At 41.5% G+C, this 27,206-nt stretch overlaps 1 protein-coding gene and 1 pseudogene across 1 annotated transcript in view; both read right to left on the minus strand.

Annotated features, from left to right (window-relative positions):
• Positions 1-26,690, minus strand: part of UBE2N (ubiquitin conjugating enzyme E2 N) — a 41,176-nt gene extending 14,486 nt beyond the window's left edge. The window contains 1 exon segment of the mRNA NM_001076258.1: positions 26,628-26,690. Coding sequence (NP_001069726.1) covers positions 26,628-26,657 — 30 coding nt within the window. The 5' untranslated portion in view covers positions 26,658-26,690.
• Positions 2,666-26,720, minus strand: LOC132345249 (hsc70-interacting protein-like; annotated as a pseudogene).
• Between the last annotated feature and the right edge of the window lie 486 nt (positions 26,721-27,206).

The following is a 27,206-nucleotide window of genomic DNA, read 5'->3' on the forward strand; positions in this document are numbered from 1 at the left end:
AATCACTGACAGTGGACAAAAATCTGAAAATTCTTACTAACAAACTGTGTATCCACCAAGGAAAGCTGTTAGGCTGAATTCCTTGATTCCCTCATCTACTGTTCCCCACTAAACGCACGAGGACATGCTGCAGTCTGTGTCTTATACTCCCGACCACTAGTCAGTAAACTCCATGAGGTCAGGGGCTCCATGCAATTATCAAGTAAACTTTCCTGACTCACAGAGAGTAGAAAAGTTCAAGCAATAAAAACAAACTAGGTCAAATCCTGATGTTTGAAATGTATCATTAACTCATTTAATCCTCACACCCATTCTACACATGAGGAAAATGATGAACCAAGAGTGACCACTGACAGGGACTTCCCTGGTGGTCCAGTGGCTCAAAGACTCTGAGCTCCCAAAGTGGGGGTCCTGGGGTTCGACCTCTGCTCAGATCATGCAGATCTGAGATCTCTGCTCACATCAGATCTCTGTTTGATCATGCACACAGCAACAAAGATTTCTCTCTCTGCAACTAAGACCTGGAACAGCCAAAATAAAATTAAAAAAGAAAAAGAGTAACCACTACAGTATAACAACAGTAAATCTCAAATGTTTGTCATGACAATAAAATAGCACAGAAGTTAAGGCAAGGCTTCACAGTGATGTAGAAGTGCTTCATGAAAAAGGTAAATTAAACCATGTCACCTTTATTTTTCTTTTGGGACTGTCAACTGAAAAAGTATATAGTCTTACTGAAATAAATAAGGTAAAAAAAATATGCGATATTTGATTTAAAACCTGACATATATAATTTTGGCTTCCCTGATAACTTAGTTGGTAAAGAATCCGCCTGCAAGGCAGGAGGCCCCGGTTCAATTCCTAGGTTGGGAAGATCTGATGGAGAAGAGATAGGCTACCCTCTCCAGTATTCTTGGGCTTCCCTGGTGACTCAGCTGGTAAAGAATCTACCTGCAATGTGGGAGACTGGGTTCGATCCCCGGGTTGGGAAGATCCCCTGGAGACGGAAAGGCATACATAATTTTGACCTCAAACTATCTGTTATATGGTAAGCCATTTTATCTCTCATACTGCACAAATCATTGTGCCCTAAAATGTTCTTGTGACTCTGAAATACAAACTTACTAACAAATGTATTAATTCCTCACTTTGCTCATAGTATTACTGTATCAACTAACTCTGAGTAAGAGAGTCCGTTGCCCCCTCCCACCCCAGGAATTCATTTCAACCTGAGTATAAAGCATACACTGTTCTTGACTTAAAATTTCATAAAGTATACATAAGTCAGTCTTTTAAAGATGCATTTTAGAATGGGAATGTCAAGGTCTTGGAGTAGGTTCAGGTTTGAGTCAGAGACACTAGATGAACAACAGGACTAGATCAGGGCATATTTTTTCTTGGCTGTTTCTAAAGACACTTTGTTTTCTGGAAACTTTACATCTCCATCTTTTTTTTCCCTTCGTTTTTTTCCATAGGATTTGTAAATATTGGCATCACAGTTAAAGACGATATCAACTACTCCTTCATGTAACACTCATGAAATTCTTGGTGATAAAAATGTCCTTTGAATACCCAGCACTGTAATTAGACATGAGTAGACTCATAGAAGCTATTTCTCCATTTCTCCTGATTTCTTATTTGATGGATGCCATAAACTTTATGGCCTGGACTGTAGGACAAAAAATAAAAATAAGCCTTTAATGATTTGAATAACGTAACTGTTTTAATGAATTCCATCTTCGGAATGGTACCTTGGAATTCTGAATGAAGGGAGGGCTGAAAAACAGTAAAACCTCATCACTGGGGTTGCTATTGGCCAAGGCACTTAAGGCACTGTTAATAAACTGTAAACAAAAAAAACTCGCATATTTAAGATTCTGTGAGGGGACATGTAAGGGTGTCTTCTGAATTTATCCTGAACAGAAATAGGGAAGATTTTTGAATGCCTGTTCCTGTATGGTGAACACTAATTATGAGTGATGCTACACCAGCAAAAACCAGTGAACCTGTAACATTTCAAAAAATTCAGATAAGTTAAAAATGATCTAGACTATGGGTTTCTTTCTCCAAGCTTTAACTCATTGTTTGAAGTTGGAAATTCATTTTAAAGCCCGTATGTGTAAGCTTAGCCATTTATCTATAAATTGGTCCACTATTAAGCAATGATAAAAATTCCCCATTTGTTCATACCTTCCTCTCCTCCTCCTTAGTGCAATGTTCAGATTGAGAGCTTGAGAAGAATGCAAAAATTTGAAGTAACTGTTACAGGAAAAGAAAAATTATCTATGGTCACACATAGGCCTGCCTGGCACCATAAGGCAAAAGGAGATTCACAGAAGACATTCGTCATTCCTTTACCTGACAGCAATGTCATTCCTTTACCCAACAGCTAGAACACCCATATATTTGGAGATTACACTCCCCAACCTTCATAGATCCTCACCTGCCTCAACAGAAGCTTTAGTCTTATTTTCTAACTCTCTTGCAACCCAGCATGTGAGACCCAGGCGCATTCAAAACCTGTGCTTCAGAAACTAAAGATACGAAATAAGAATCCCTTCTGGAAGGAACAGCAGGAGTTACCCATAGACAGCCAAGTGTAGCATCAGCAACCACACTGCAGTGTGTGATGCATGCAACGTCCGCAGTGAAGTCAGTGATGTGAGTCTGAGCCTTGTTCCTAGCTGCCTCTCCCTTTGGCGCTCCTGAAGGCTGTGTTAGATATATCATAACCCAGTAAATACTACTGCGGATTAAAACAGCCAAAGCTGGCTTTCACTGCTTGCTAAAAATAAAGTCTAAATTAGAAAAGAAAGTGAAGGTTAAGAGCTAATGGCCTGGGTGGGGGGTGAAGAGGTTAAGCAGCAGCTATCTTTGCGAATTAAGCGGGGTCAGAGGAGGAGAGCACTGAAGCTGGGTAATCTCTTTATCAAAGAACTACCAAGTTTAAGGGCCTTTAAAGAGGGAGCTAACTTCACATTAGACAGCTAACTTCAACTAGGCAGCCTGGTGTACCTCCTAGGGAAAAAACTTTAGAGCTAAGAATCTGAATTTAATTCCAGTTCTAATTGTATAAAACCATACAAATTCATTTACCTCCTCCACCTACTAAAATGTGGTCCCTTAGACATTTCAAAGGTTCTCTCTAGCACTAAACTTGGCTGAACATTATTGGAATGGATTAAATCTTACTGCTGTATGCTTCCTTCTACTGGAAAGTCCCCTTCTGTAATACTCTTTAACCTTGTGTAATCACTGTTTAATACTCAATATTTAATCTTTCCTGTTGAGAAAAGGGATATTATGCATACAGTATTATATCCCCAGCATCTATGCCAATGCTTAAATATCTAAATAAGGAAGAAATTTGTTGCTTATGGTACCTGCTTTCCCCCCAAGATTATTTCACCTGCTCATTAAAGGAAAAAAAAAAAAGAAATCTTAAAATTGCCATACTCCTAATAACCAAAATCTGGTTAATATTCCAGCACATATTTGTTCTGATAAAAGTCCTTAGAAACAGTTTAATACGTTTACACTTTTTGATTTATTATGTCACTGCATGGTGCTTTCCTGGTTGCTTTATAGATAATGAATATTCTTTGCAAACCAAATGACATAAATAGGCACTTCCCCTGGCTGGCCTACCAGCTAGCAGCTACACCTCTACCACTACTAGACATCATCTATTCAATCCTTTTCCTTGATTACTAGTTACTTCAGGTTTCAAACACGGCAATCACAGGAAAATTCAAGTGCTAAAAGCTTGAGGACTCCACTAATAGGAAAGGCCTCTGTTGATATTAACAGACAATAAGACAGATGGAGGCAGAGCAGCTGAAATTTTCAGTGAGGCAAACAAAAACAAGTTACAGTTGCTCCAGACTTGCCCTCTCAATCCAACTGTCTCACTGACACAGTTTTGTCTGAAATCCAAACCACCAGAAAGGAAAAATTAAGTTTTTTTCACACTGTGCATGCAACTGTATGATAAATGAGGAAACAATCAGATATTGAGAGTTCTGCCTCCTCCGAATAAGCATCCTTTCACAAGTTGTGCCACACTGCACAACTCCAAGAACATGCCGCTCAGTCTGCATGAGGGGCACCCCGTGAAGTTATGCAGCGTGAGATCCTAAACACTCTGGGTTACAGAATAAAACTTCAGTTTAGTATTTGTAAAAATAGTTTAGTACTGTCTAACACACGCAAAATTAACTCTTCTTCTCTCTCTCAATATATATATATAATTCTAATAAAATCAAAATATATGATTATCCCAAACATCCCATTTTCCTACCGACTGTTGACAAATGAACATTTGCTCTACTTTAAAAATCTATGCCCCACTTCAGAGAGCTATGTTTAATATCATCTATTTTGTTGAACATGAAATGACAATCATAGCTTTCCCACACAAAAGATGTTCATTCTTTTTAGACTTACAGAGAGGCAGTATCTTTGCAAAATCAGAAAACAGTAATCTGCAATATTAAATAAGGCTCAGAATTACATTAGGCTCTGTTTTCTGTACTCTAACCCTCCCCACCACCCTAGATCAAGATTAGTATATTTAAGCAGATAAAGAAGCAGAGAGGTCAAGTGAGGATGTCCAAGCTAGTATCTGGCAGGGCTAGAGATCAAGTGCAGAGAGCCTGGCCCCAGACTCTATACTCCTACCACACGTCTCCACATAGACAAAATCCTTTAGCTCCTGAGAATTAGGAAGTAGATCTAAGCTAAGACATTATTCTGCCCACAAAGCAGCATTTCTACCATTTTGAAAATCAATTGTCACATAACAGGTAAGCAACTGACTAAATGCTACTTAATATTGCTGCAAAGCAGGGGTGCGCCTCCTCCAGAAGGGCACCCCTGGCACACCCTGCCACCCTACTGCCAGTCTCCAAGCCACACCAGCTCCTACAGGTCAAGGCCCAGGTCTAAGGTTTATAGACTTCCCAGGTGAAGCTAGTGGTAAAGAACCTGCCTGCCAATGCAGGAGACGTAGGAGACGCAGGTTCAATCCCCACCTCGGTAAGATTCCCTGGAGGAGGGCATGGCAACCCACTCCAGTATTCTTGCCTGGAGAATCCCTTGGACAGAGAAGCCAGGTGGGCTACGGTCCACAGGGTCACAAAAAGTTGGACATGACTGAAGCGACTGAGTACGTAGGCACTAAGGTTTACAGTCCCAAAACTGAGCACCACAGTGTCTCACATTCCAAATGAATGAACAGATCTAACTTTCAAAAATGGTAGGCTCAAGGCTTTAACAACCCAGACAGTGGCTATACACGGCTGAAATACGTAGAAAGAAGACTGTTTAAAACTTCAAACCCAATCTTCACACACTATCTCAAACTTCTGCTAAAAAGTTCTGGCCTTGATACCCTCTGTACAGGTTGTGCACTTAAAAGGACCAAATACTAATAAGCACCGGAGGAAGCAGGCTTGTTTCTCTTGTCCCTTTAGCAACCATGAGGCTCCAACAGTTACATTCCTCAACTTTAATAATGATAATTTGCTCAATACTAACTCGCTGACATATTAAAGATTCCATCCTCTACCTCAAGATTTTTGGCAGAATTTGAAATAAAATTGCTCAAGAAACCAAACTAACATGAAGTTAAAGATTTCAATATTTCACAGATTATCAATTTGGTTGTAAGTTAAATAATCTTAAGAGATCCAACTGAAGTATAACTCAGTACATATAATTTTTTTTATTCTTCTGTGATTTCAGATTTTATTTTGTCCTGTGCTATTTAGCCAGAGGAAAAAATGACCACAACAACTCAGATTTTAATATAACTGAAATAGGCACAAATTTACACACTAAAGCCGAAGTATTATTTGATAGAGCACCTGTGTACAGTAATACTGGGTCAAATTCATCCACTTCATCCAGACAGCCTGAGTCTCTAAAACAACGTGATCAAACATTTAAAGAATATAAATGCTGGAATGAGGGCCTGCTGGCAACGTGAGCTATTATGAGTAATATATTATGAGTAATATATTATGTAGAAATACATCTGAACCAAAAAAATGTTACAAAATCATAAAATAACTGATTTAAATTGTCCAAGTAAACAACGGCTTCTTTGAGAAAAGGAATTTGCTGACTGGGACACAGAGGTCGTGGACACTTTTCAAGGAGTACCCCTTTGTTGAATTTTGTAACGTGCAAGTACTACTTATCAAAAACAAAAAACAAGAACACTAAATAAAATCACCTAAAGAAACTGAATGTGCATTTTGAATAACCCTATTTTCAAAGTAATAATGTCTCATCAAGACAATCCTTAATTAAAATTCAGAACAAAGATTAAATCACAGGAAAGTCTATGGGGAAAAAGATGCTATAAATCTAACAGTGTAGAAAAATATTCCTTCTATATAAACTGAAAACATACTTCAAAACAGTATGATCTTTTAATTAAGTGTTCTGCTGGGGTGATGGAATGTTCTGAATCTTAACTTGGATGGTGGTTTCATAGCTGTACACATTTGTCAAAACTCAAGCTGTACACTTAAAATGAGTGCATGTAATTGTATGTAAATTTAAAGTTGATTTAAAAGAAAAAAGTATAGTATGTGTCATGAGCTTACTGAGGGAAGGAAACGGGTCTTAATTTAGGGAAACAGGGTTCTTTATTCTAAGCCTGAGTGAGTAATTGCTAGGATTTGGGGGCAGGAGCAACACAATTTGACCAGACATGAGAGAATCTAAGCAGTGGAGCAATGCAAGAGAAATGAGAAAAGAGGAGAAAAACCAAGAGCCAACAAGGTAGGGCACACCATTTGCTGCTAAACTCCTAACTCAATAAAAATCACTAAACATGCAAAATGCTTGCAACTAAAAGACCCTGTCTGGGTTATAGCATGTACAATGCCAGAACCACATACACAAAAGGAAACCTTAAGACATTAAACTACTAATAAATGGCCAAACTTTGGGCAGGACATGAACTTTCAGAGCCTAAAGAATTGGAGAGCTAGATGCATTTAGTTAGAACTCTAAGGTGCAGGAACTAACAACTGGATTAATCCTTAAAATTGACCTGGATGTTCATATACTATACAGTTTCATTTAATCCTCAGAAATGTGCACAGAAACCTATCAAGACAGACCAAAAGGCCACTCTATAGTCAAGAGCTCTTCTCATACATCACAGTTAAGAGTCTGGAATCCTCAGCTTCCAGCAGAGCTTCACACCTCTGCATTCACGTTAGGTGAATAAACATGTCTCTTAATTTGCTCTGGTAGTATATAGGAAGCAGTGTCCTTAAGGCTGATGCAGGGTCAAGGACAGGCGACCTTGTCTCCCTTGGCATACTCTCTCTCTAATCCCCACTTGAAGGCATGCAGTTCCGTCTTTCCTGAGATTTGAGGGCTGACTAAACAAAGTGGGGGATTTAATGATATGGAACAAAGAGTACATAATGCTTTCAAAAAAAAGAATCAAAAGAAATACACACACATTTTAAAAACCTGTATAAATTCCTACCTCTGCAGGACTCAAGTCAAGCCAAATATCGCCACATCTCAGGGGACTCCTGCTCTTCCCTATCAAGGGCTGGACCAGAAAGTCAGACAGTTTCTGTCTTTAAAACCTCTACACTGGGAAATTTATATCTGTGCCAGATTAAATATCTTTCAACTGAAATAAATTCTATACTTATGATTCTGGGGGTGGGACTTTGCAAACCATATTTTTACTCTTCCAGGGGCTCGCTGTTAACCTCTGTACACAGGTGGGTGCTAAAACTGCAAGAAAGGACTTGCCTCTTCCAGGCTTCTAGCCCACCTGAAGTGCCTGTAGGCATCACCCAATATCCCAGCAGCACATTCATCTAATCTGCAGCTTACTCCACACTGAGAACCAGTTTGGTTTTTTTGTGTGGAAATATGAAACATTTATTTTAGATATCAGACAAGAACAGAGCTAAGTAATCCAATTTTACTGAAGCATTATAAAAACCATGCCTTCACCACAGTGTAAGATTTAAACGCATGTGCACAAGAGGACATGTGATATAAGATGTAGTAAGACAGCTGCTGCCCTGCCAAATACTTCCAGTCCCTCCCCAGGTCCTACTGCAACACTGGTGGTCCCAAGAGTTACAGAAGTAAATCATTTAAAATAATAACAACAAAGCAATTAAAAAGACAAATCAAAATGCCTCAGTAACTGTATGTCCAACTCAGACTTTATCTATTTAAATGTTGTATTAGCCTCCCACTAACAAATCTTTACTTCACTCAAACTTGGAAAAATAAATCTTCCATACTGATGTATCTTCCTTGCCTAATCAATTCAGAGGAAAAAATCAAAATGATTAGTAAAGAAAAATGTAGGGGTTAATACACCTTTTTAATTTTAAATATTTTTAAGGTTTAAAAATTGCTTCAAGTTTTTAATTTCTAGTCAGAAAACATCTGAATGAATACCCTAACGGCAAACCGCTGTAAAATGTTTTTAGCTGCATTTGGGGCAAAGGGGAAGGGATTATCTTCAAAGCACCCCAGCTTTCTTTATGAGAAGGTCAGCGATACGATGGTTTGTATCACTGCAACATCCATTAAGTGATCTAAGTTGCTCTTCCTCCAGCAGGGGCTTTACGTCAGAAGGGCATTATGTTTGACCTCCAAATTTGGCCAACAATTTACTGATGACATTCCTAACCTTTGGGTTGCTCTGGTATTTTGACATATTTGCCGGGTTCTGGGTCACATCCTGGAAGGCCACCATAATTTCTGGATCCTGCACGGCTGCAAGGACTTCTGCATCACTAAGAATTTCATTGAGCCTAGGCTTTCCCGGCATTCCAGGCATGCCCCCTCCCATTCCAGGCATTTCTCCAGGAAAATAACCAGGCATTCCCCCAGGAAAGCCACCTGGAAAACAGCCAAACTGAGAACCTGACTGTCGTCTGGCTTCTTCCTCCCTCTGGGCTCTCTCATGTTCTTCCCGAGCCTTCTTAACCCTTTCTACTCTTTCTCTGATCTTGGGCTCTTCACGTTTTTGCTCATACTTTCTCCGATGTTCAGCAATTTTCTGGGCCCTTGGTTGAACTTTCTTCAGCACTGCACTAGCATCTTCATCATAATCCAGCTTACAGGCAAGGGCAAGATCATGGGCAGCTTCTTCCCAATGGCCCAGAAGTCTGCGTGCTTCCCCCTGCCACTTACTTGTATGGCTGAGCTGAATCAGGATTTATTTCAATAGCTGTCACAGTCTCAGATGGCAGCATTTGACTTCTTAATTTGATGACATACAAAATTGCCAAACCAGGATTTAGCTTGATGGCATCTGTGAACAAGTCAATGGCTTTCTGGAGTTCACCACCATCATTTAGGCCATCAATGGCAGCCACTTTTTTATCATTTGTCTGATCCATCATCTCCTCAGTCATCTCTACATTTTCATCTCCCATTTCCCGAGAGGCATCAGCGTCTGGTTCAATCACCTTCACTGTCAATTTCTAGATCACTTTCCTCACTTGATGGGTTTGTCTGTCTTTTTGTTTTCCTCCACCTTCTTATTATGTTTTTTCTTCCTTGGTATTTTCTTCCGATTTAGTTTTATGAGCAGCAGGTAGTATTTTACCCCCAATGCTCTCCACCTACTTCCCCAGGACGCGCATTTTCTCGGTGTGCAGAACGCTCTGGTCCTGCTTACACATTTTCATGACGGCTCGAAGCTCGCTCACTTTGCGCGGGTCCATGGTCTAGAGGCAGCTGGTGCGGCCCGATTCCAGGTCCAGGCAGAGTGATCACATAAAGCTGCCATGAGGCAGAACAGACTAGAACCTCCCCGGCCACTGGCTCCGCCAGCCCAATAATCCCATGACCCCGGGTCCTTCGCCTGCTCATTCCTACTCCCTCTACCACTGCCCTGCGCACTGCTTAGAAACTTCTAGAAATGTGGCTGTTCGTGCGGCTGCCTGCCTCTCCATCCACGCATTCTTATATTAACTCAGAACTGGTACTCTAGAGGGACCATCCTCCTATCCGGTGCTTTCAAGGAGGCAGGAGCTGTTAGCCTCTGCGGGGAGTCTTTTAGAATAGAATATTCTCTTGAGTGTGGCCATTAAATAGAACATGTCAGAATGGCTGCAATCCAAAAGTTTACAAGCAGTGAATGCTGGAGAGGGTGTGGAGAAAAGGGAACCCTCTTACACTGTTGGTGGGAATGCAAACTAGTACAGCCACTATGGAGAACAGTGTGGAGATTGCTTAAAAAACTCGAAAAAGAACTGCCTTATGACCCAGCAATCCCACTGCTGGGCATACACACCAAGGAAACCAGAACTGAAAGAGACACGTGTACCCCAATGTTCATCGCAGCACTGTTTATAATAGCCAGGACATGAAAGCAACCTAGATGTCCATCAGCAGATGAATGGATAAAAAGCTGTGGTACATATACACAATGGAATATTATTCAGCCATTAAAAAGAATGCATTTGAATCCGTTCTAATGAGGTGGATGAAACTGGAGCCTATTATACAGAGTGAAGTAAGCCAGAAAGGAAAACACCAACAGTATACTAACGCATATATATGGAATTTAGAAAGATGGTAACGATAACCCTGAATGCAAAACAGCAAAAGAGACACAGATGTATAGAACAGTCTTTTGGACTCTGTGGGAGAGGAAGAGGGTGGGATGATTTGGGAGAATGGCATTGAAACATGTATAATATCATATAAGAAACAAATCGCCAGTCCAGGTTCAATGCAGGATGCTTGGGGCTGGTGCACTGGGATGACCCAGAGGGATGGTACAGGGAGGGAGTGGGGGGGGGGGGGTTCAGGATGGGGAGCACGTGTACACCCGTAGCAGATTCAGGTTGATGTATGGCAAAACCAATACAATATTGTAAAGTAATTAGCCTCCAATTAAAATAAATAAATTAAAAAAAAAAAAAAAAAGAACATGATTCCTGATGCCACAAAGATGGCCCTCCAGCCCAAAGAACCAGTTTGATTGTCAGAGCATCCCCCTGGAACCCACATCAGAGGGCTAGACTCTCTTTAGAGTTCTGGATTCCAGCTGGGGGTCCTTCTCTCAGTGGCTAAATTTTAATAACCTCAACTTGTTTTTGACCCCAGACTTAGGAGAATGACAAGGAGTTTATAACTAAAAGGTGTGATGATGATGATGATTTAGTAGATAAGTCATGTCCACCTCTTGCGACTCCATGGACTATGGCCCACCAGGCTCCTCTGTCCATGGAATTCTCTAGGCAAGAACACTGGAGTGGGGTGTCATTTCCTTCTCAGGTATCAGAGATACAAACAGAAAATATACCTTCAATTTGCTCTAGCACAGTGTGTGTGTCCTATAGCTGCTACATCCACAGTCCCTTGAAACATCTTTTCATCCTTTAGTCACCTAAGAAACAACCTGATACGTGTGACAGCTCGCAGGCATCCACAGAACTGCCAGAGCAACGGACGAGCCCAGCCTGCACACTGCCTGGTACCACTCCACCCCCTGACCCTCCACACTCCGTAAGACACAAAGGACAGCTAAGAAGCAGGAGGGCAGCGGTGCCAGTTAAGGAAATGCCAAGTCTAGAGCTGCCCACACAAGCACCTCAGTCCCTAGGTGTCTGGGAGCCCCTCCACTTGACACTGGCGGAAGCCACAGTGCCCACATCCAATAAGGAGAAAATAATCAAACTCAGGACTCAAAGGTGATATATTGGTATCAAAGTGAGTTTCACAGAAGTCAGGACCAACCCTGTACCAACTAAGACCCACCCTTCCTCTCCTTTCAAAGCAGAGGACCTCAGCTAGATGCTCTTTAGAAAACAATCTGATAATATGCTCAAAGTAAGCCACACCCAAGTGTGAATGACCCAAACAAAATTTCACAATCATGGGAGAACTCCCAATGACTATACAGCCAGCTTCTCCCCAGCCAGGTAACCTCTAGTACCCTGATTAAAGATTTAGGGTCCAGCAATTCTGTATACAGCTTGGTAATACTTTGAGGTAACAACTTCACACATTTGGGCGTCAAAAATAATCTAAAGAAAAAAGCATGCTGCACACATCAATATTAAGGAAAGTGATTTTCCTGCCAGAGGATACAAATACCCCATCTCAATCTTTCTCACTTTCACTATAAATCATTTTCAGTAGATGTGAGAACAATAAGCCTCTTGATACTGAGCAAAATGGGCAACATTTCTGTAGTTCACAATCACATTTTTTTCAAGACACCTGTTTTCCAACAGAAGTTGTATGATTAACCCTGTTTTCCAACAGAAGTTGTATGATTAACTCTATAATATAAATGACAGAATAAATAGTATGATCATGTAAAACACCTACAATTTTATAATTATAACATGAATCTTTGGACTTGGATTGCAACATGTATCCAAGGGGGCTTTAAAAGACACAATCTCTGGTACTTGCTGGTAGTCCAGTGGTTGAGACTCCACACCTCCACCACTGGGGGTGTGGGTTGCAACCCTGGTCTGGGAACTAATCCCACATGCCACACGAAGAGGCCCAAAAATTAAATAAAAAAATAGGTGTGTGTTGGGGGTGGGGGGGGGGGAGACACGATCTTTTTATAAAAATGAATGTTAGTGTGTTTATATACTAAAATCAAATATTTTAATTAAAACATTCTGACTACACATGCCAACTAACAGCAAAATGAAGTAGCTGATATGTACCAAGCAGAAAAAGTTATCTCAAGTATTTGTTTTAATCTGCCATAAACAACAGAGATACCTGTCAACAATCAGTATAAGGAACACAGTTGATACTCAGCATACTAATACTCTTAATGTTTAAAATATTAACATACACTAGTCATAATTTACATAAATATATAACCCTAATTGGCCTGATGATCCAAATGAACTAATCAAGTAAACACTTTCCAGTAAAGGAGTATATGTGTGTACTCTTAAAACATTAAAATTGTTATAAAAGAGGAAACATGTGCAAGTTCTATTTTCTTCTTTCATTATATGTGTGCGTGTGTGTGTATGTGCGTGCACACACGTGCTCAGTCACTCAGTCACTTCCAATCCATGTGACCCCCATGGACTGTAGCCCGTCAGGCTCATCTGTCCATGAGATTTTCCAGGCAGAGATACTGGAGCAGATTGCCATTTCCTACTCCGAGGGACCTTTCTGACCCAGGGATCAAACCCTTGTTGTCTCTGGCGTCTCTAGCATTGGTAGGTGGATTCTTTACCACTTCACCACCTCAGAAGATGGTAAACCTCAACACCTGCATTGTAAAGTCCTACCTGAGAGGCTTAAGGAGTGAAAGCCTGCTCACGGATGAGGACTAGCTTCCTGGCTATCCAAGCCCCACTGCATACTAATACAGTAGAGACCTGCTGGTGCAATCCCTGCAACAACGGGCGGTGACACTGGGCTTCTGCACCACCTGCTTATGGCCCGGTTACAACTAACCCACTATTATCAATTAAGCAGCAGAAAACAAAAGGCTAGTGTATCTGTGCAGGAACCACGAGGGCAGGCATTTTCAGAAGTATACATGGGGAACTTTTCTGGTGGTCTGGTGTTTAAGACTCCAGGCTTCCGCTGCAGAGGACACAGGTTCAATCCCTGGTTGGAAACAAGCTGCATGGTGTAGCCAAAAAAAGAATGTAAAATAAAACAAAACATAAGCATATAAAAGGCACTCAAAACTCTGACCCAAGTAGTGTCAAATACTGTATTTGTCTGATTACAGAGAACAAATTATCTTTTCACCAGTTGTAAAAAAGAAAGAAATCTTGCCATTTGTAACAATGTGGATGAACCCAGGGATACAATGCTAAGTGTGACAAGCCAGACACAGAAAGGCATGGTGTCACTTATGTGCAGAATCTTAAAAAAAAATTTGTTTAAAGTAAAACTTGTAACAGATTAGAAGGGTGGTTATCAGAGTCTGTGAGGAGGAGGGAAAGAGAAGATATGATCAAAGGATATAAACTTTCAGAAGATAAGTTCTTGTGACCTAATGTACAACAGCTGACTATAGTTAATACATGGTATACTTGAAATTTGCTACTAAGTATTCTGACCACCAGAACAAAAACAACAAAGGTAAGGACAGATGTTAGCTTGTGGTAATCATCTCACAATGTGTACATACATCAAAACATCACCTCATACACTTTAAATACTTACAATTTTTATTTGTCAAAAGTTAAAAAAATTTTTTCACTACGATGACTCAATTAACAATAGGACATTTGTTTCCTAGAGTGCCTTTATAGGATCCTAGAAAATAAAGCAAACGACTGCAATTAATGCCTGCTTTTCTTTTCATTTGGAAAATAGTATGCTAGTTTCTAAACCACAATATACTGGATGCTAGGAATATAACCAAGATGACTACAGTCAAGATTCTCTAAGAAGAGAGGAAAGAAAATAACCCAAACTCAACCAACACAGAATGCTGGGCAGTAACACTTCATACGAAGGATGTTCTCTTGCCAAGGTGGCATAATTCAAAAGTTACAAAATATATCATTTTAACTTGTAAATACCATCAGTATCAGAAGTTGTATGGGAGAGGGGAGACAAGGAAAGAAACGCCAATGAAGAAAAGACCAAGTTGTGAAAAAGCCTTACCTGCCAAGTCAAGGAATATGACTCGAGCCTAAGTTCACCATGATCACACTGGGTGTTTTTAGAATAATGTGGCAAGGTGGAAAATGAAGAGAGTGAGAGAGAGTATGCACACATGTGTGTGTAAGTGAAGACAGATGAGTTCTCTGATTAATGCAAAAAAAAAAAAAAAGTACAGGAGCGGGTAAGAGCCCACATACAAAGATAATTGAAAGGATGAGAAACAGGAATAGGTTAGGAGAAGCAGAGGAATTTCTACGGTTCAATCCACTGGCTTAGTAACAAACTGAATGTCGAAGGGGGTGGGGAGAGAAGTAAATGGCAGGCAACTCAGTTAATGTTAACGTAATTAATAAAGAAAAGAAACACTGGAAGTACTGATGCAAGGGAGGGGTAACAGCAAAATGAATATATTCCACTGTAAAATAAAAATTGATTTTAAAACGTCTTCAAGACATCTAAGTAGACTTGGTAGGCAACTGGAGACACCTGAAACCCAGGACAAAGGCCTTCTTATTAATTATACTAGAAAGCTATATAAAATTTCAGAATACTGCTACTACTCAGCAGTTGTGCCTTTTTTTTTTTTTTTTGAGAACTGCTTAAGGACCAATTTAAAAGCCAAAAAGGAAAACCAGTTCCAGGATTAAATGATCATAGCTTCTTCTCAATGAAAAGTTTTAAAAAAGGAATTAGATATAATGGAGGCCCAGGGAAACTGACTCAGCCAAGGTCACATAGTTTCTTAATCCTTGAGACAAAAATAAAAGTCAATGCTGGTTCTTACTCATTATTTACCAGAATTGGCTCAAATTTCTCAGTATCCAGCGATAAAATCCAATTTTTTTTTTTTTTTTTTTCTGGCTTCTCTGCTAGGCTTCCAGGACCTTAATTCCCTGACCAAGGGCTGAATGCAGGTAGTGGATTCCAGCCACTCCGCAGTGGAAGTGTTGAGTCCTAACCCCTGGACCGCCACCGAATTCCCGAAATTCAGTCTTTAAAGTAAAAATTTACTGCCCACCGACAATTTAAAAATAATAATGGCTCACAAGGCTAAAGAAATTTCTTAAATTTTCTAGAGCAATGCAGATTTCAAATGTGATTAGTTTTATGGAAACCAACAGATTTAAAACTTCTGCTTTGCTTCATTCAACATTTAATTTCTTTAAAGTATTTATTTAGAAAAACAGCCCCCAAAAAGTTTTTAAGGGAATAAAGTATTGATACATACTACAATATGGATTAACCTTGAAAACATGCTCACACACCAAAACCATATTATGTGATTCCATGTATATGAAATGCCCAGAATACGTGAATACATAGAGACAGAAAGTGGCTAAGTGGTGGCCAGGGGCTGAGGGAGTAAGGAGAGAGAACTGCTGAAGATGGAGGGTTTCTTTTTTCAGGTGATGAAAAAGTTCTGTAGTTAGATAGTGTTGATAGCTGCACAACTTTGTGAATATGTTAAAAACACAGAATTATACATTTTAAAAGAATGAATTTTATGATATGTGATTTGTACATCAAAAAATGGAAGCATTTGGTTTTCCTTTCATATTCAGTAAGTTTTCATATTCATATTCATTTTTATCTACAAAGTGGAAATCAGAATAGCAAAAGAAAGTAAAGGGGAAATAATTATCCATATTACTTGATTATTTTTAGTATGTACATTCTGTATTACTATATTAATTGCATTTTTAGTAAATGACTATAAATCCATAAACTACACTTCTAAAGGAAAAAAAAACTTCAAATTAAAAGACTGCATATGAAGTGTCTGTAGGCCAAGCGAGTAAGTGCTGACTCACGTTACGGTTTTAGCACTGCTCAAGTGTCTTCCTAGAGTTTGGTATATCTAACCTGGAATAACATTCTTCTCCCCACACTCCACTTTTCCCCTTATCTTTCAAAATTCAGCTCCAATGTCACCCCCCTAAAAACCTCTTTCCCTATACCAATCTGGAGGGGTCTCAGAATGTCAGTCTTCAACGTCCTCACTGATGCCTGTTTTCTATATATGAGAAGGTAGCTTTACATGTGATTTTAATTCCACCACATTCTACCTACCTTTGCACTGAAGCCAAGCACATGCAAGGCCACTGTTTCTGCAAGGTACACCCTACAAAATCATCTGGAGAGCTTAAGACAAAACATAACAAAAAACAAGCTGGGGCTGACAACTGTTTAATTTATAAATGCCCAAATAGTTCTGATGCACAACCATAAACTAACTGCTCAGATTATAAACAAGTCTTCACAGAAAATATCTTCTAGTTCCTACCACTCAATACATCAGCAACCCGCCCAGTTAAACGGGAAAAAGATTCTGATAAGAAATAGACAAGGTCTGGCCAAGTGTTCTGATTTCTAATCACAGTCAGTGGCAGGAACCTGAATTGAGATTGCAACACTTTTAGTTTAACCCTTATCTGAACTACAGCAATAAAGACAGGGTAGACAGTACTTCACAGTGGGTGGGGGGTTGGGGGGGCAGCGGTTATCACCTAATGGGGATAGCTCTTTTATAACCAAGGTAAAAGACTTCAAAAGCTTTATAGCTGTCAATCACTGTGCCATCCACTATGAAAAGAAATGACTTCTTTAAAGCCCAAGCAAGAATAATAGTATGTGCAAGTGCCGGGGGAATTTTACTGGAAAGTACTTTTCCTTAGTCTCTCTGAGGCAGTGAGGAAATTAAGTAGGTATATACCCTCCCTTGAGTGGAAAACACAAAATTCAATTTAATATGTAAATGAGTATAAGACAATCTATTTTTAGGCTTACTGAATGAAAAACATCTTGTTTCAAACACACTGGAGAGGTTACGGTCTGAGGCAGTGACACCTCAAATTTATTTCCCCATCTGCTCTGTAGTTCCCTCTCACTGGAACCCCAGACGCCCCCAGATCCAGGGGCCCAGGAGAGCAGGAGAGGACCTGCCGCCCCAGACAGGCATTCCATCTCGAGGCAAACTGCAGTACTGAACAGGACTCACGCAAAGGCCCCTAACTGAACTACATAAGGCACTACCCACCACCCACACTGGACTTCTGCAATCTATTGTACATTCGTCCTGTCTCTCCCCTTCCAGTATTCGTATTTGCTATTCCCTGCGTCCACTCTCTCCCTCCTCCTCTTCACGTTTAAAAGCATTCCTCAGCAGATGCCTTTCCTCTGACCATGGTATACTCCAGGTTTTCCTTCTTTCATAACACACCTCACAGTAATTTCTTGTTTCACAACTGTTTCAGCAGACAAGGATACTTGTCTTGTTTACCTGGTTTAGTGAATACATACTATGCAGTCAATAAACATCCATTTAATTGAACTTAATGTTTAAATTTAATGTTTTATGAATGGATAACAAGAAGGCAGACAAATCACAAGGTTATAGAAGACTGAACTTTGGCCTTGGGCTCTTTCTAGCTTACTACAGCCACTTGTGCCACTGTCCAATGGTAAGGGGTATCTCTAATTTTCTTGAGGAGCTCTCTAGTCTTTTCCATTCTATTGTTTTCCTCTGCTTCTTTGCACTGTTCACTTAAGAAGGCTCTCTTACCTCTCCTTGCTGTTCTTTGGAACTCTGCATTAAGATGGGTGTATCTTTCCTTCTCTCTTTCGCCGTTCATTTCTCTTCTTTTCTCAGCTATTCGTAAGCCCTCCTCAGACAACCATTCTGCCTTTTTACATTTCGTTTTCTTGGGGATGGTTTTGATCACCGCCTCCTCTACAACATTACGAACCTCCGTCCACAGTTCTTCAGGCACTCTATTAGATCTAATCCCTTGAATCTATTTGTCACTTCCGGTGTATAAGGGATTTGATTTAGGCCACACTTGAATGGCCAAGCGGTTTTCCCTACTTTTCTCCAATTTAAGTCTGAATTTTGCATTATGAAGCTCAAGCTGGAATCCAGATTGCTGGAAGAAATATCAATAACCTCAGATATGCTGATGACACCACTCTAATGGCAGAAAGCAAAGAGGAACGAAAGAGCCTCTTGATGAAGGTGAAAGAGCTGGCTTAAAACCGAACATTCAAAAAACTAAGATTATAGCATCCGGTCCCATCACCTCATGGCAAACAGATGGGGAAAAAAATGGAAACAGTGACAGAGTTTATTTTCCTGGGCTCCAAAATCACTGCAGATGGTGACTGCAGCCATGAAATTAAAAGATACTTGCTCCTTAGAAGAAAAGCTATGACAAACCTAGACAGCATATTAAAAAGTAGAGGCATTACTTTGCCGACATAAACAAAGGTCCATATAACCAAAGCTATGATTTTTCCAGTAGTCACATACGGATGTGAGAGTTGGGACCATAAAGAAGGCTGAGTGAAAAGAATTGATGCTTTCCAACTGCGGTGCTGGAGAGACTCTTTAGAGTCCCTTGGACAGGAAGGAGATCAAACCAGTTAATCCGAAAGGAAATCAACCCTGAATATTCATCAGGACTGAAGCTGAAGCTCCAATACTTTGGCCACCTAATGCAAAGAGCCAACTTCTTGGAAAAGACCCTGATGCTGGGAAAGATTGAGGGCAGAAGGGGGTAAGAGAGGATGAGATGGGTGGATGGCATCATCGACTCAATGGACATGAGTCTGAGCAAACTCGAGGAGATCGTGAAAGAAAGGGAAGCCTGGCATGCTGCAATCCATGGGGTTGCAAAGAGTCAGACACGACAGAGCAACTGAACAACACGGTGACTGAACAACAGGGTAAGAGGGTAAAGGGGATGGTAATCCCAATGACCCTTAAAGGTCACTAAAAACACACTGACTTTACAGCAACAACTTTCCTTAGTGTAAACTACAAAGGAATCTTAGAAAGCTATGAAGAAATAAAAAGCACCCATAGTCTCCAGACACAAAGATAACATTTATTGCCTTTCTTTCTAGTATTTTTCTAGACTACAGAGCCTTCAATCACTGGATTGTAAGACTCTTAAAAACAAAAACCGATTTGCCCAAAACAGACCAAACCTCTGATACTGGCATATTGTGACAGCACTGAAAACTAACGCTATCCCACGCTAAGTCGTGTCAGTCAGGTCTGACTCTGCGACCCCGTGGACTGTAACCCCCCAGGCTCCTCTGCCCATGGGATTTCCCAGGCAAGACTACTACTAAAGGAATTTGAAAATATGAAGACAAAATAGTCAATTAAAAAAAAAAAAGGCAAAATATGTCAACATTAGATTCTGAAATCAGTACCTAAATGTACTTCAAATTACAGCCAAATTCTAATTATTCAGAAACATCTGAGTTACAGGCCAGCTCCAAATTATAAACATGTCTATTCCTAAATATCCTCAGGGGATTTTACAATAGCTACATCCAGAATTTTAACAAACATACAACACCCCGAATGGTGTGGTGCAGCTCTTGAAAAACTAGATAATGAAGAATTCTTTCTGTAGATTCCCAGTTCCCCAGTTCTTCCAACCACACATTTAATAGTTTCTGTCATCAGAAATGCCAGGGCCACAGATCTCACTCTCTTAAGACTATGGTGATCCTACATCCTACGTAATCTACAAATCAAAGATGACTACTTAATATTAAAAAGACCAAAAACAAAAACACTTCACCTGGGAAGCATATTAAAAAGCTGCTAAGATTTTAACTGAAGTTAACTGAATCCCTATTTTTCATCTCCTAATTTGTAAATCCACACTGATGTCCTATATTACATTTGCAAATAAACCAAGAAGAAATCTTTAATACGGGGGGAAAAAAAGAATCCTTATTTCTTAATGTAACACTGCTACATACACTGTGCCTTTCAGATCCACTTTGGTTTTCACAAGTAAAATCATGTAACATTAAGCAGCCACATGAGAACCGGGCTGACTAGAACTGTAATGTCCAAAGCCCCTGCTGAATGCCATCCTCATTTCCTTGGTTCTGCTACGTATTCCTCACTGTTTATGCATCCATAACTCAGACTCAAATGGCTGTTCAGAATCCATACTACTTGAATCCAAGGCAGGAAAGTTATTTTCTTCCTAAATCCATTTACACACAGGTAAAACAAATCACTAGTGACAGCACAGGGAAAAAGTAAAAATACTGACTTGCCAGCCAGGAATCGTAGTCATCCAACTTCTTTGGCCTACAGTCTCCTCATCGGAGAAGTAGAAGGATAATGTTCTCTACTGTATATAGCTGGAAGTCATCACAAGTGTGGAAAAAACTCAGAACCTCTACAAAGCAAATGAGAAATATTTCTGATACAATTATTTAGAATGCTGGTTACTCAGGAAGTACTTAATAATTTGACAAAACTCAATTTCTGTTGTGTGAGAGCTGATCAATCTGGGCTGAACAAAGTGCATGACAAAGAGGAGCTTAAAAAAAACTCAACTGACTGCTATTTTTAACCTACTTTCAATTATGCCTACATTCCATAATCAAAACATCAGGTAGTATATTAAACAATATCCATACAGCCTGAAAGTTTAATCGTCACCAAAAGCAGTTCAGGGACTCCAACCTGGAATCCATGGAGCCTGAGGGAGTTCACAAATAAGCTTGTCAAGAACCTGAATCCCCAGAAGTCATATGCAAAAAATACACCTGATTCTTAAATTGGAACCACCACCACAAGAGCTAAACACCACACTGTTTCTACTCATATTTTTACTATATGGGGTTATATGCTTCCTAAAAATGTTTTTATTACAATTTATAACAAGTGCAGGTTCAGATCTTGGTAAGTCTTTCATGCCTTTTTTTTTTCTTAAATGGGAAAAAAACACATTATCAGCCAAAGATTTTCAGGGCATAAAAAAGGGGTTGGTTTTCTGAATTACTTACTAAAAACTACCTTATGTACTAAAATACATATCAAATGATATTAAAATATGTATCACTTTTAGTGACAAAAACCCTATTTTTTCAAAATAAAAATTAAAATAAAAAACAGAACTCAAGACTCAGTACAACATCAGATTACATTTTTAAGAAATCTGATATTGTACTGAGTCTTGAGTTCTCTTTAGTTTCAAATTACATTTTTAAGAATTTGAAACTAAACCTCATGAAACAGAAAAACAAATTGTAGGAAAAACTGATTAAACTCTAATCTCAGAAGGTTGGTTAGCTAGGTTTTAATCAAGTAAGTCAACTCCTTGAGTAAGTTAGTAACTATTAGCTTAGGCTATATTTTATTTATTTCATGATTAATTTTGAGAAGAAAATTAAAGGAATATCATTCTGTCAATGTAACATGTAAAACATAAATTTGTTTTTAACCAAGCCGCAACTATAGATCTCTTTTATCTGTTTCCAACTCTGCTTCTTTATGACAGATAGATTAAGGAAGGGAGCTTTCACCCTATGTGACTTTAAGCTTTAATTGCTCTGTCATTTTTATATAGACTAAAAGACGTTTAGCCCAGGAAAAAAAGAGGAAAGAAAAGCAAATTCTATAATTCAAGCTAAACACGTAACTACCAAGATTTAGTATAACTCATATATTTGCAAAATATCACTGTGTAAGACTACATCACAGCAGTCTGTATAGCAAAAGACAGGGAACAATCTAGAAGTTATCAATATGCAATTAGTAAAATTAAGATCTAACCACAAGGTTTCACAAAGCAGTCCTTTACAAAAAACTAGTCACCTCAAAGATCTATTTAGGGGCAAAGGGAGGAATTAAGATATAGTATTTACTTGATGTGTGTGTGCTAAGTCGCTTCAGTTGTGTCAGACTCTGCAATCCTATTGTACGTAGCCTGCCAGGCTCCTTTGTCCACAGAATTCTCCAGGCAAGAATACTGAAGTGGGTTGTCATGACCTCCTCTTGGCAGGTGGGTTCTACACCAATAGTGCCACCTGGGAGCCCATTTGTTTGGGGAGGAGGGGAACAGGCCTAACACAGACTCGCTAAGTCTCTCTGGTCTTTCAGGAGAAACATACAATAAAAGTTGTGGTTGTCTGGGGAGGGGAACTAGAATGCTGAATAACAGATGAGTCTTAATTTTCCTCTACGTATCCTTCAGAACTTTTCAAAAGTGCTCCATGTATTTCCTAGTCAACAAAAGACTGATTTATTTTGTTTTTAATGAATCTTATGGGTAGAATTAGAAACTTTCAGCTCAGACATCAATTCAGATAGAATCTACTAGGCAGTAACAATAAATTATATAGAATAACTCTCCTAAAGTTTTCTTCCAAAGAGACTGAATAGCATTCATTCAATCAGTATTTCAAAGTCTAGGCATTAGATCTGTAGATGTGTTGGAGGGATCTGAGCAAACTCCTGCCTTCATGGAGTTTCATGGAGACGGAGAAGGCAATGGCACCCCACTCCAGTACTCCTGCCTGGAAAATCCCACGGACGGAGGAGCCTGGTAGGCTGCGGCCCATGGGGCCGCTAAGAGTTGGACACAACTGAGCGACTTTACTTTCACTTTCCACTTTCATGCATTGGAGAAGGAAATGGCAACCCACTCCAGTGTTCTTGCCTGGAGAATCCCAGGGACAGGGGAGCCTGGTGGGCTGCCGTCTATGGGGCTGCACAGAGTTGGACACGACTGAAGTGACTTAGCAGCAGCAGAAGAGACAAAGAGGAAACTTTGAGTAATGATGAGTGCTACACAGGAAAGAGGGAAACGGGGGATAAAGAGCAATTACGGGGGAGGAAATGGCACCCCACTGCAGTACTCTTGCCTGGAAAATCCCATGGATGGAGGAGCCTGGTAGGCTGCAGTCCATGGGGTCGCTAAGAGTCGGACACTACTGAGCAACTTCACTTTCCCTTTTCACTTTCATGCATTGGAGAAGGAAATGGCAACCCACTCCAGTGTTCTTGCCTGGAGAATCCCAGGGACAGGGGAGCCTGGTGGGATTCCATCTATGGGGTCACACAGAGTTCGACACGACTGAAGCGACTTAGCAGCAGCAGCAGCACGGGGGAGGAGGGAGGACCCAGTTTTAGGACAGTTTAGGTACACCTCTCTGAGGACAGGACATGTAAGTCGAGAACCGAGTAATACGGCAAAGTAAGCAATGGGATAAACAGAAGGAAAGCCCTGTGACTGAACATGCAGAGCCTCTTACTGTTCAGGGTACAGCAAAGCAGCAGGATGGCTGCAATGGGGTGACCCAAGGAGAGAAATGCAGGACATGGTCTCAGAGGGAGGTAGATCCCAGATGCATGGAGAGCCTTGTAGCTAGGAGGAAACACAATGAAAAACCTCTGCGGAGTTCTGAGTGGGAGAATGACTAGATTTATATTTTTAAAAGTAACACTAGCTGCTGTTTAAAAGATCAATACAGTAGGCCAGGCAACAAATGATGGAACTGAATAGTGGTTTCAGAAAGAGGAAAACATATCTGATTCAGGAGTGGGTGTGGGTGTGGGTGTGTATGTGTGTGTTAGTCACTCAGTCATGTCCAACTCTTTGCAATCCCATGGACTGTAGCCCACCAGGCTTCTCCATCCATGGGGTTTTCCAGGCAAGAATACTGGAGTGGGTTGCCATTTCCTTCTCCAGCGGATCTTCCCAACCCAAGGATCAAACCCAGGTCTCCCACATTGCAGATAGACTCTTTACTATCTGAGATTTGAAAAATAGAGCCTACAGAATTTGCTGCTGGATAAGAAATGGGAATTTAACTGCAATAGCAACTGGGTGAAGAGTAATTTAAAAAATCATCTTTATGTGTATAGTTACAGTTGTTAAGGTACTTTTACATGTATTATATCATTTCACAATAACAAGAGGCAGGGGAAGGTCACACTGGGTCAAGATCCAAGTTCTGCCTCCTCTGCCAGCCTTGAAAAGCCCTAGGAAAAGTCCTTTGAATGGGTTTCTAGGCCCTAAAACAGTATCGTTCACTTCACAAGATTTCTGCAGGTACCAAGTGGTTGAAGTCTTTTGCAAATGTAAATAATGCCCTTTTTGAGGCAGAAAGCATCACACTGGCCAATGAGAGACACTATGTTCCCATCATTCAGGACAGCAGTGCTACCCCACTGCCACCACCATTATATTCCACATAGAACCCTGTATTGTAGTTGACAGAAAACAGGCAAACTTCTTAATTCTGATATAAAAAATAAAAGCCTACATAATATAAGCATGGTTCAATCCATCCCAGAAACAGGAGAAAACAGTTCCTTTTGCTATAAATGGCATTGAAGTAAAACCACCTCTTGCAAGATAAAATCCAAACCAAGGAAACTTTCACTAGAGATGTTATCACCAAGCCTTCAACTTATTGCTTCAAGTCCTATCTGTAAGTTCATATACAAAGTCCCACAGAATTTATTTTTCCCATCCAAGGCTTTCATATTATTGCAGAATATATCCAACCTTAAGCAAAAAAGGAAAAATATATGTAAAGTATTTAGTTCATTATGTATTTTTGAGAGTTATCTTGAATGTCGATGTGTACTGTGTACTTAGTCGATAACCTGAATAACAGTAAATAAAAATCCAAGGATATTTGGTGTATAACCCTATCCTCCATCCCTCATATTCAACTGGAGCCTCCATAAACATGACCATTGCGGCCATGCGATTATATTACATATAAAACCACATCGTAAGTACCCTCCAAAGCACACAGCCATTAAACTGCCTTGGACAGAGTCGAAGACAAATCCTTAATACAACAAATGAAGGTTTGTTTTATGCAACACTACGAAGGGTCGTATCATTCAGACTCCAGAGCACAATGACAATCTGTCCTACTTCTGTACTTTCTAGTAAGACTTTCTACCTTACAAAACACGTCGTATTTCTCTAAATCAAGAACCTTTAGGTCAGAGACACCCCATCTCAGATATATTTCACTGCAACTGCAGGAACACTACACAAATACATCATCCTTCAACAGGCCTATCACTTCACTTAGCTTGCATCTTCCCCCAAACTTTAACGACAAGTTAAATACACGTTCACCAGGTTATAGCCAGCAAATGTTTTTGCAATTTAGGCACTTGAACTCGCATAGTGAGCAACACAGAGGTTCAACTAATTTCCTTCATTAAAAATGACCAAAAATTCTCAAGGTTTTGTCTTCGTGGACTTCAAGGAACATTTCACATCTGAGCATTTGATGTTTCTGTAAAGAACTTACAAAACCAAGATGAATTTTCTACGGTTCTATTCGTACTTGTCAAAGTATATATTCATAAGAAACCAAAAAACGATTTTTAAAAAGTGTAGGAAATCCAGAGGCCAAAATTTCACAAGGTCCCCCATACCTCTCTCCCCCAATTCCCGCCCGGTCTCGCGTTAAAACTATTTCCTCCAAACAGAAACAGCTCTCGAAGAGTTTGCCAAGCAGAGTAAAATCACTTCGCTGAGATAACGAACGGAAACGCATTTAAAGCAGAGGAGATCGCGGAAGCGAGGGCGGTGGGGCGCGGAGCCCCCACGTCCCTGGACCCCAGCAGCAAGGGGCGAGCATGTGCCGGGCGCTGCAGGACTCGCGGCCCTCCCGGAGCCGCCTCCTGAGGCACAGGGCCCCGCCCGGCCTCACCCTCCCGGTTCATTCATTCTGAACCTGCGACTACCGCACCCCTGCACTCCCGCCCCGGCCGAGACTGGGCTCCGAGGCCGAGTGACCGCGTCGGGCCACAACCCCTGCCCGGAGTCCGGGCCCCGCCGCGATTCCCGCGCACCCGCGGCCTCTATTCTGGGGTGGTCCGAGAGGCCGCGGAGGCCCGCGCCCAAAACCAGAGTCCCGCAACACCGCAGCCCCACCCTCCGCCTAGGCGCGGGCCAGGCCTTCCCCGCTCGCGGGGGAGCCTCCTGGGGGCCCCCGATCGCCGCCACCCGGCTGCCCCACTGCGGCCGGAAGTCTCCCCGGCGCCCCCTCCCCAGCACCCGACTTCCCTCGCCGCCGCATCCAAACCCTCTCCGCGCTGCCTCGGGCCTCCTGCCGCGGGCCGCGGGCGGGAGAAAGCGAGGGGCCGAGCCGCCCGGTACGCCGACAGGGCAAGAACAGAGGCAGGAGGCCCAGGCGGTTACCTTGATAATCCTGCGGGGCAGCCCGGCCATCTTGTCAGATCCCGAGTTCGGCCTCTGGTCTCGTCTCCGGCTCCGCTCGCCTCACGCACGAGTGGAAGTCCCAGGCTCCACTTCCGGGGGACGTTGCCGCGCCCGCCTCCGCTGCCGCCGCCGCCAAGGCCCCTCGGGAAATGTAGTTCCTGCTCGGGCGCGGGCGGGCTTCCCTCGGACCTGGCCCCCTCCCCCGCGTTCCCCGCCCCAACCCCGGCCTCGGGGTGGCGGAAGTGACGCGCCGCGGCGGGGCAGGGACTTGGGGGAGGCGGCACGGGGCGGCGCGGAGCTCCGGCGCTCGTGGCCGATCCTGCCGCTCGCTGGTGGCACTGAGTGGTCCGCGCCCCGCAGGCCTCTTATCCGCGGCCACGCCCGCGCCACTGGGCGACGTAACAGAGGCCTGGCCGCCGACGTAGCCCATTCATCCGTTCGTTGGCTCTTTCAACGTTACTGCATTGCGCGCGGTCTGGGCTGGCGGTGGGCAAAAGACAGGTCAAATTGATCGCGGGCTCCTTCCTCAAAGGGAAGCGAAACACCGAAACTCCCAAG

The sequence above is a fragment of the Bos taurus genome, chromosome 5, assembly GCF_002263795.3.
Source record: "Bos taurus isolate L1 Dominette 01449 registration number 42190680 breed Hereford chromosome 5, ARS-UCD2.0, whole genome shotgun sequence".
NCBI classification, from domain to species: domain Eukaryota; kingdom Metazoa; phylum Chordata; class Mammalia; order Artiodactyla; family Bovidae; genus Bos; species Bos taurus.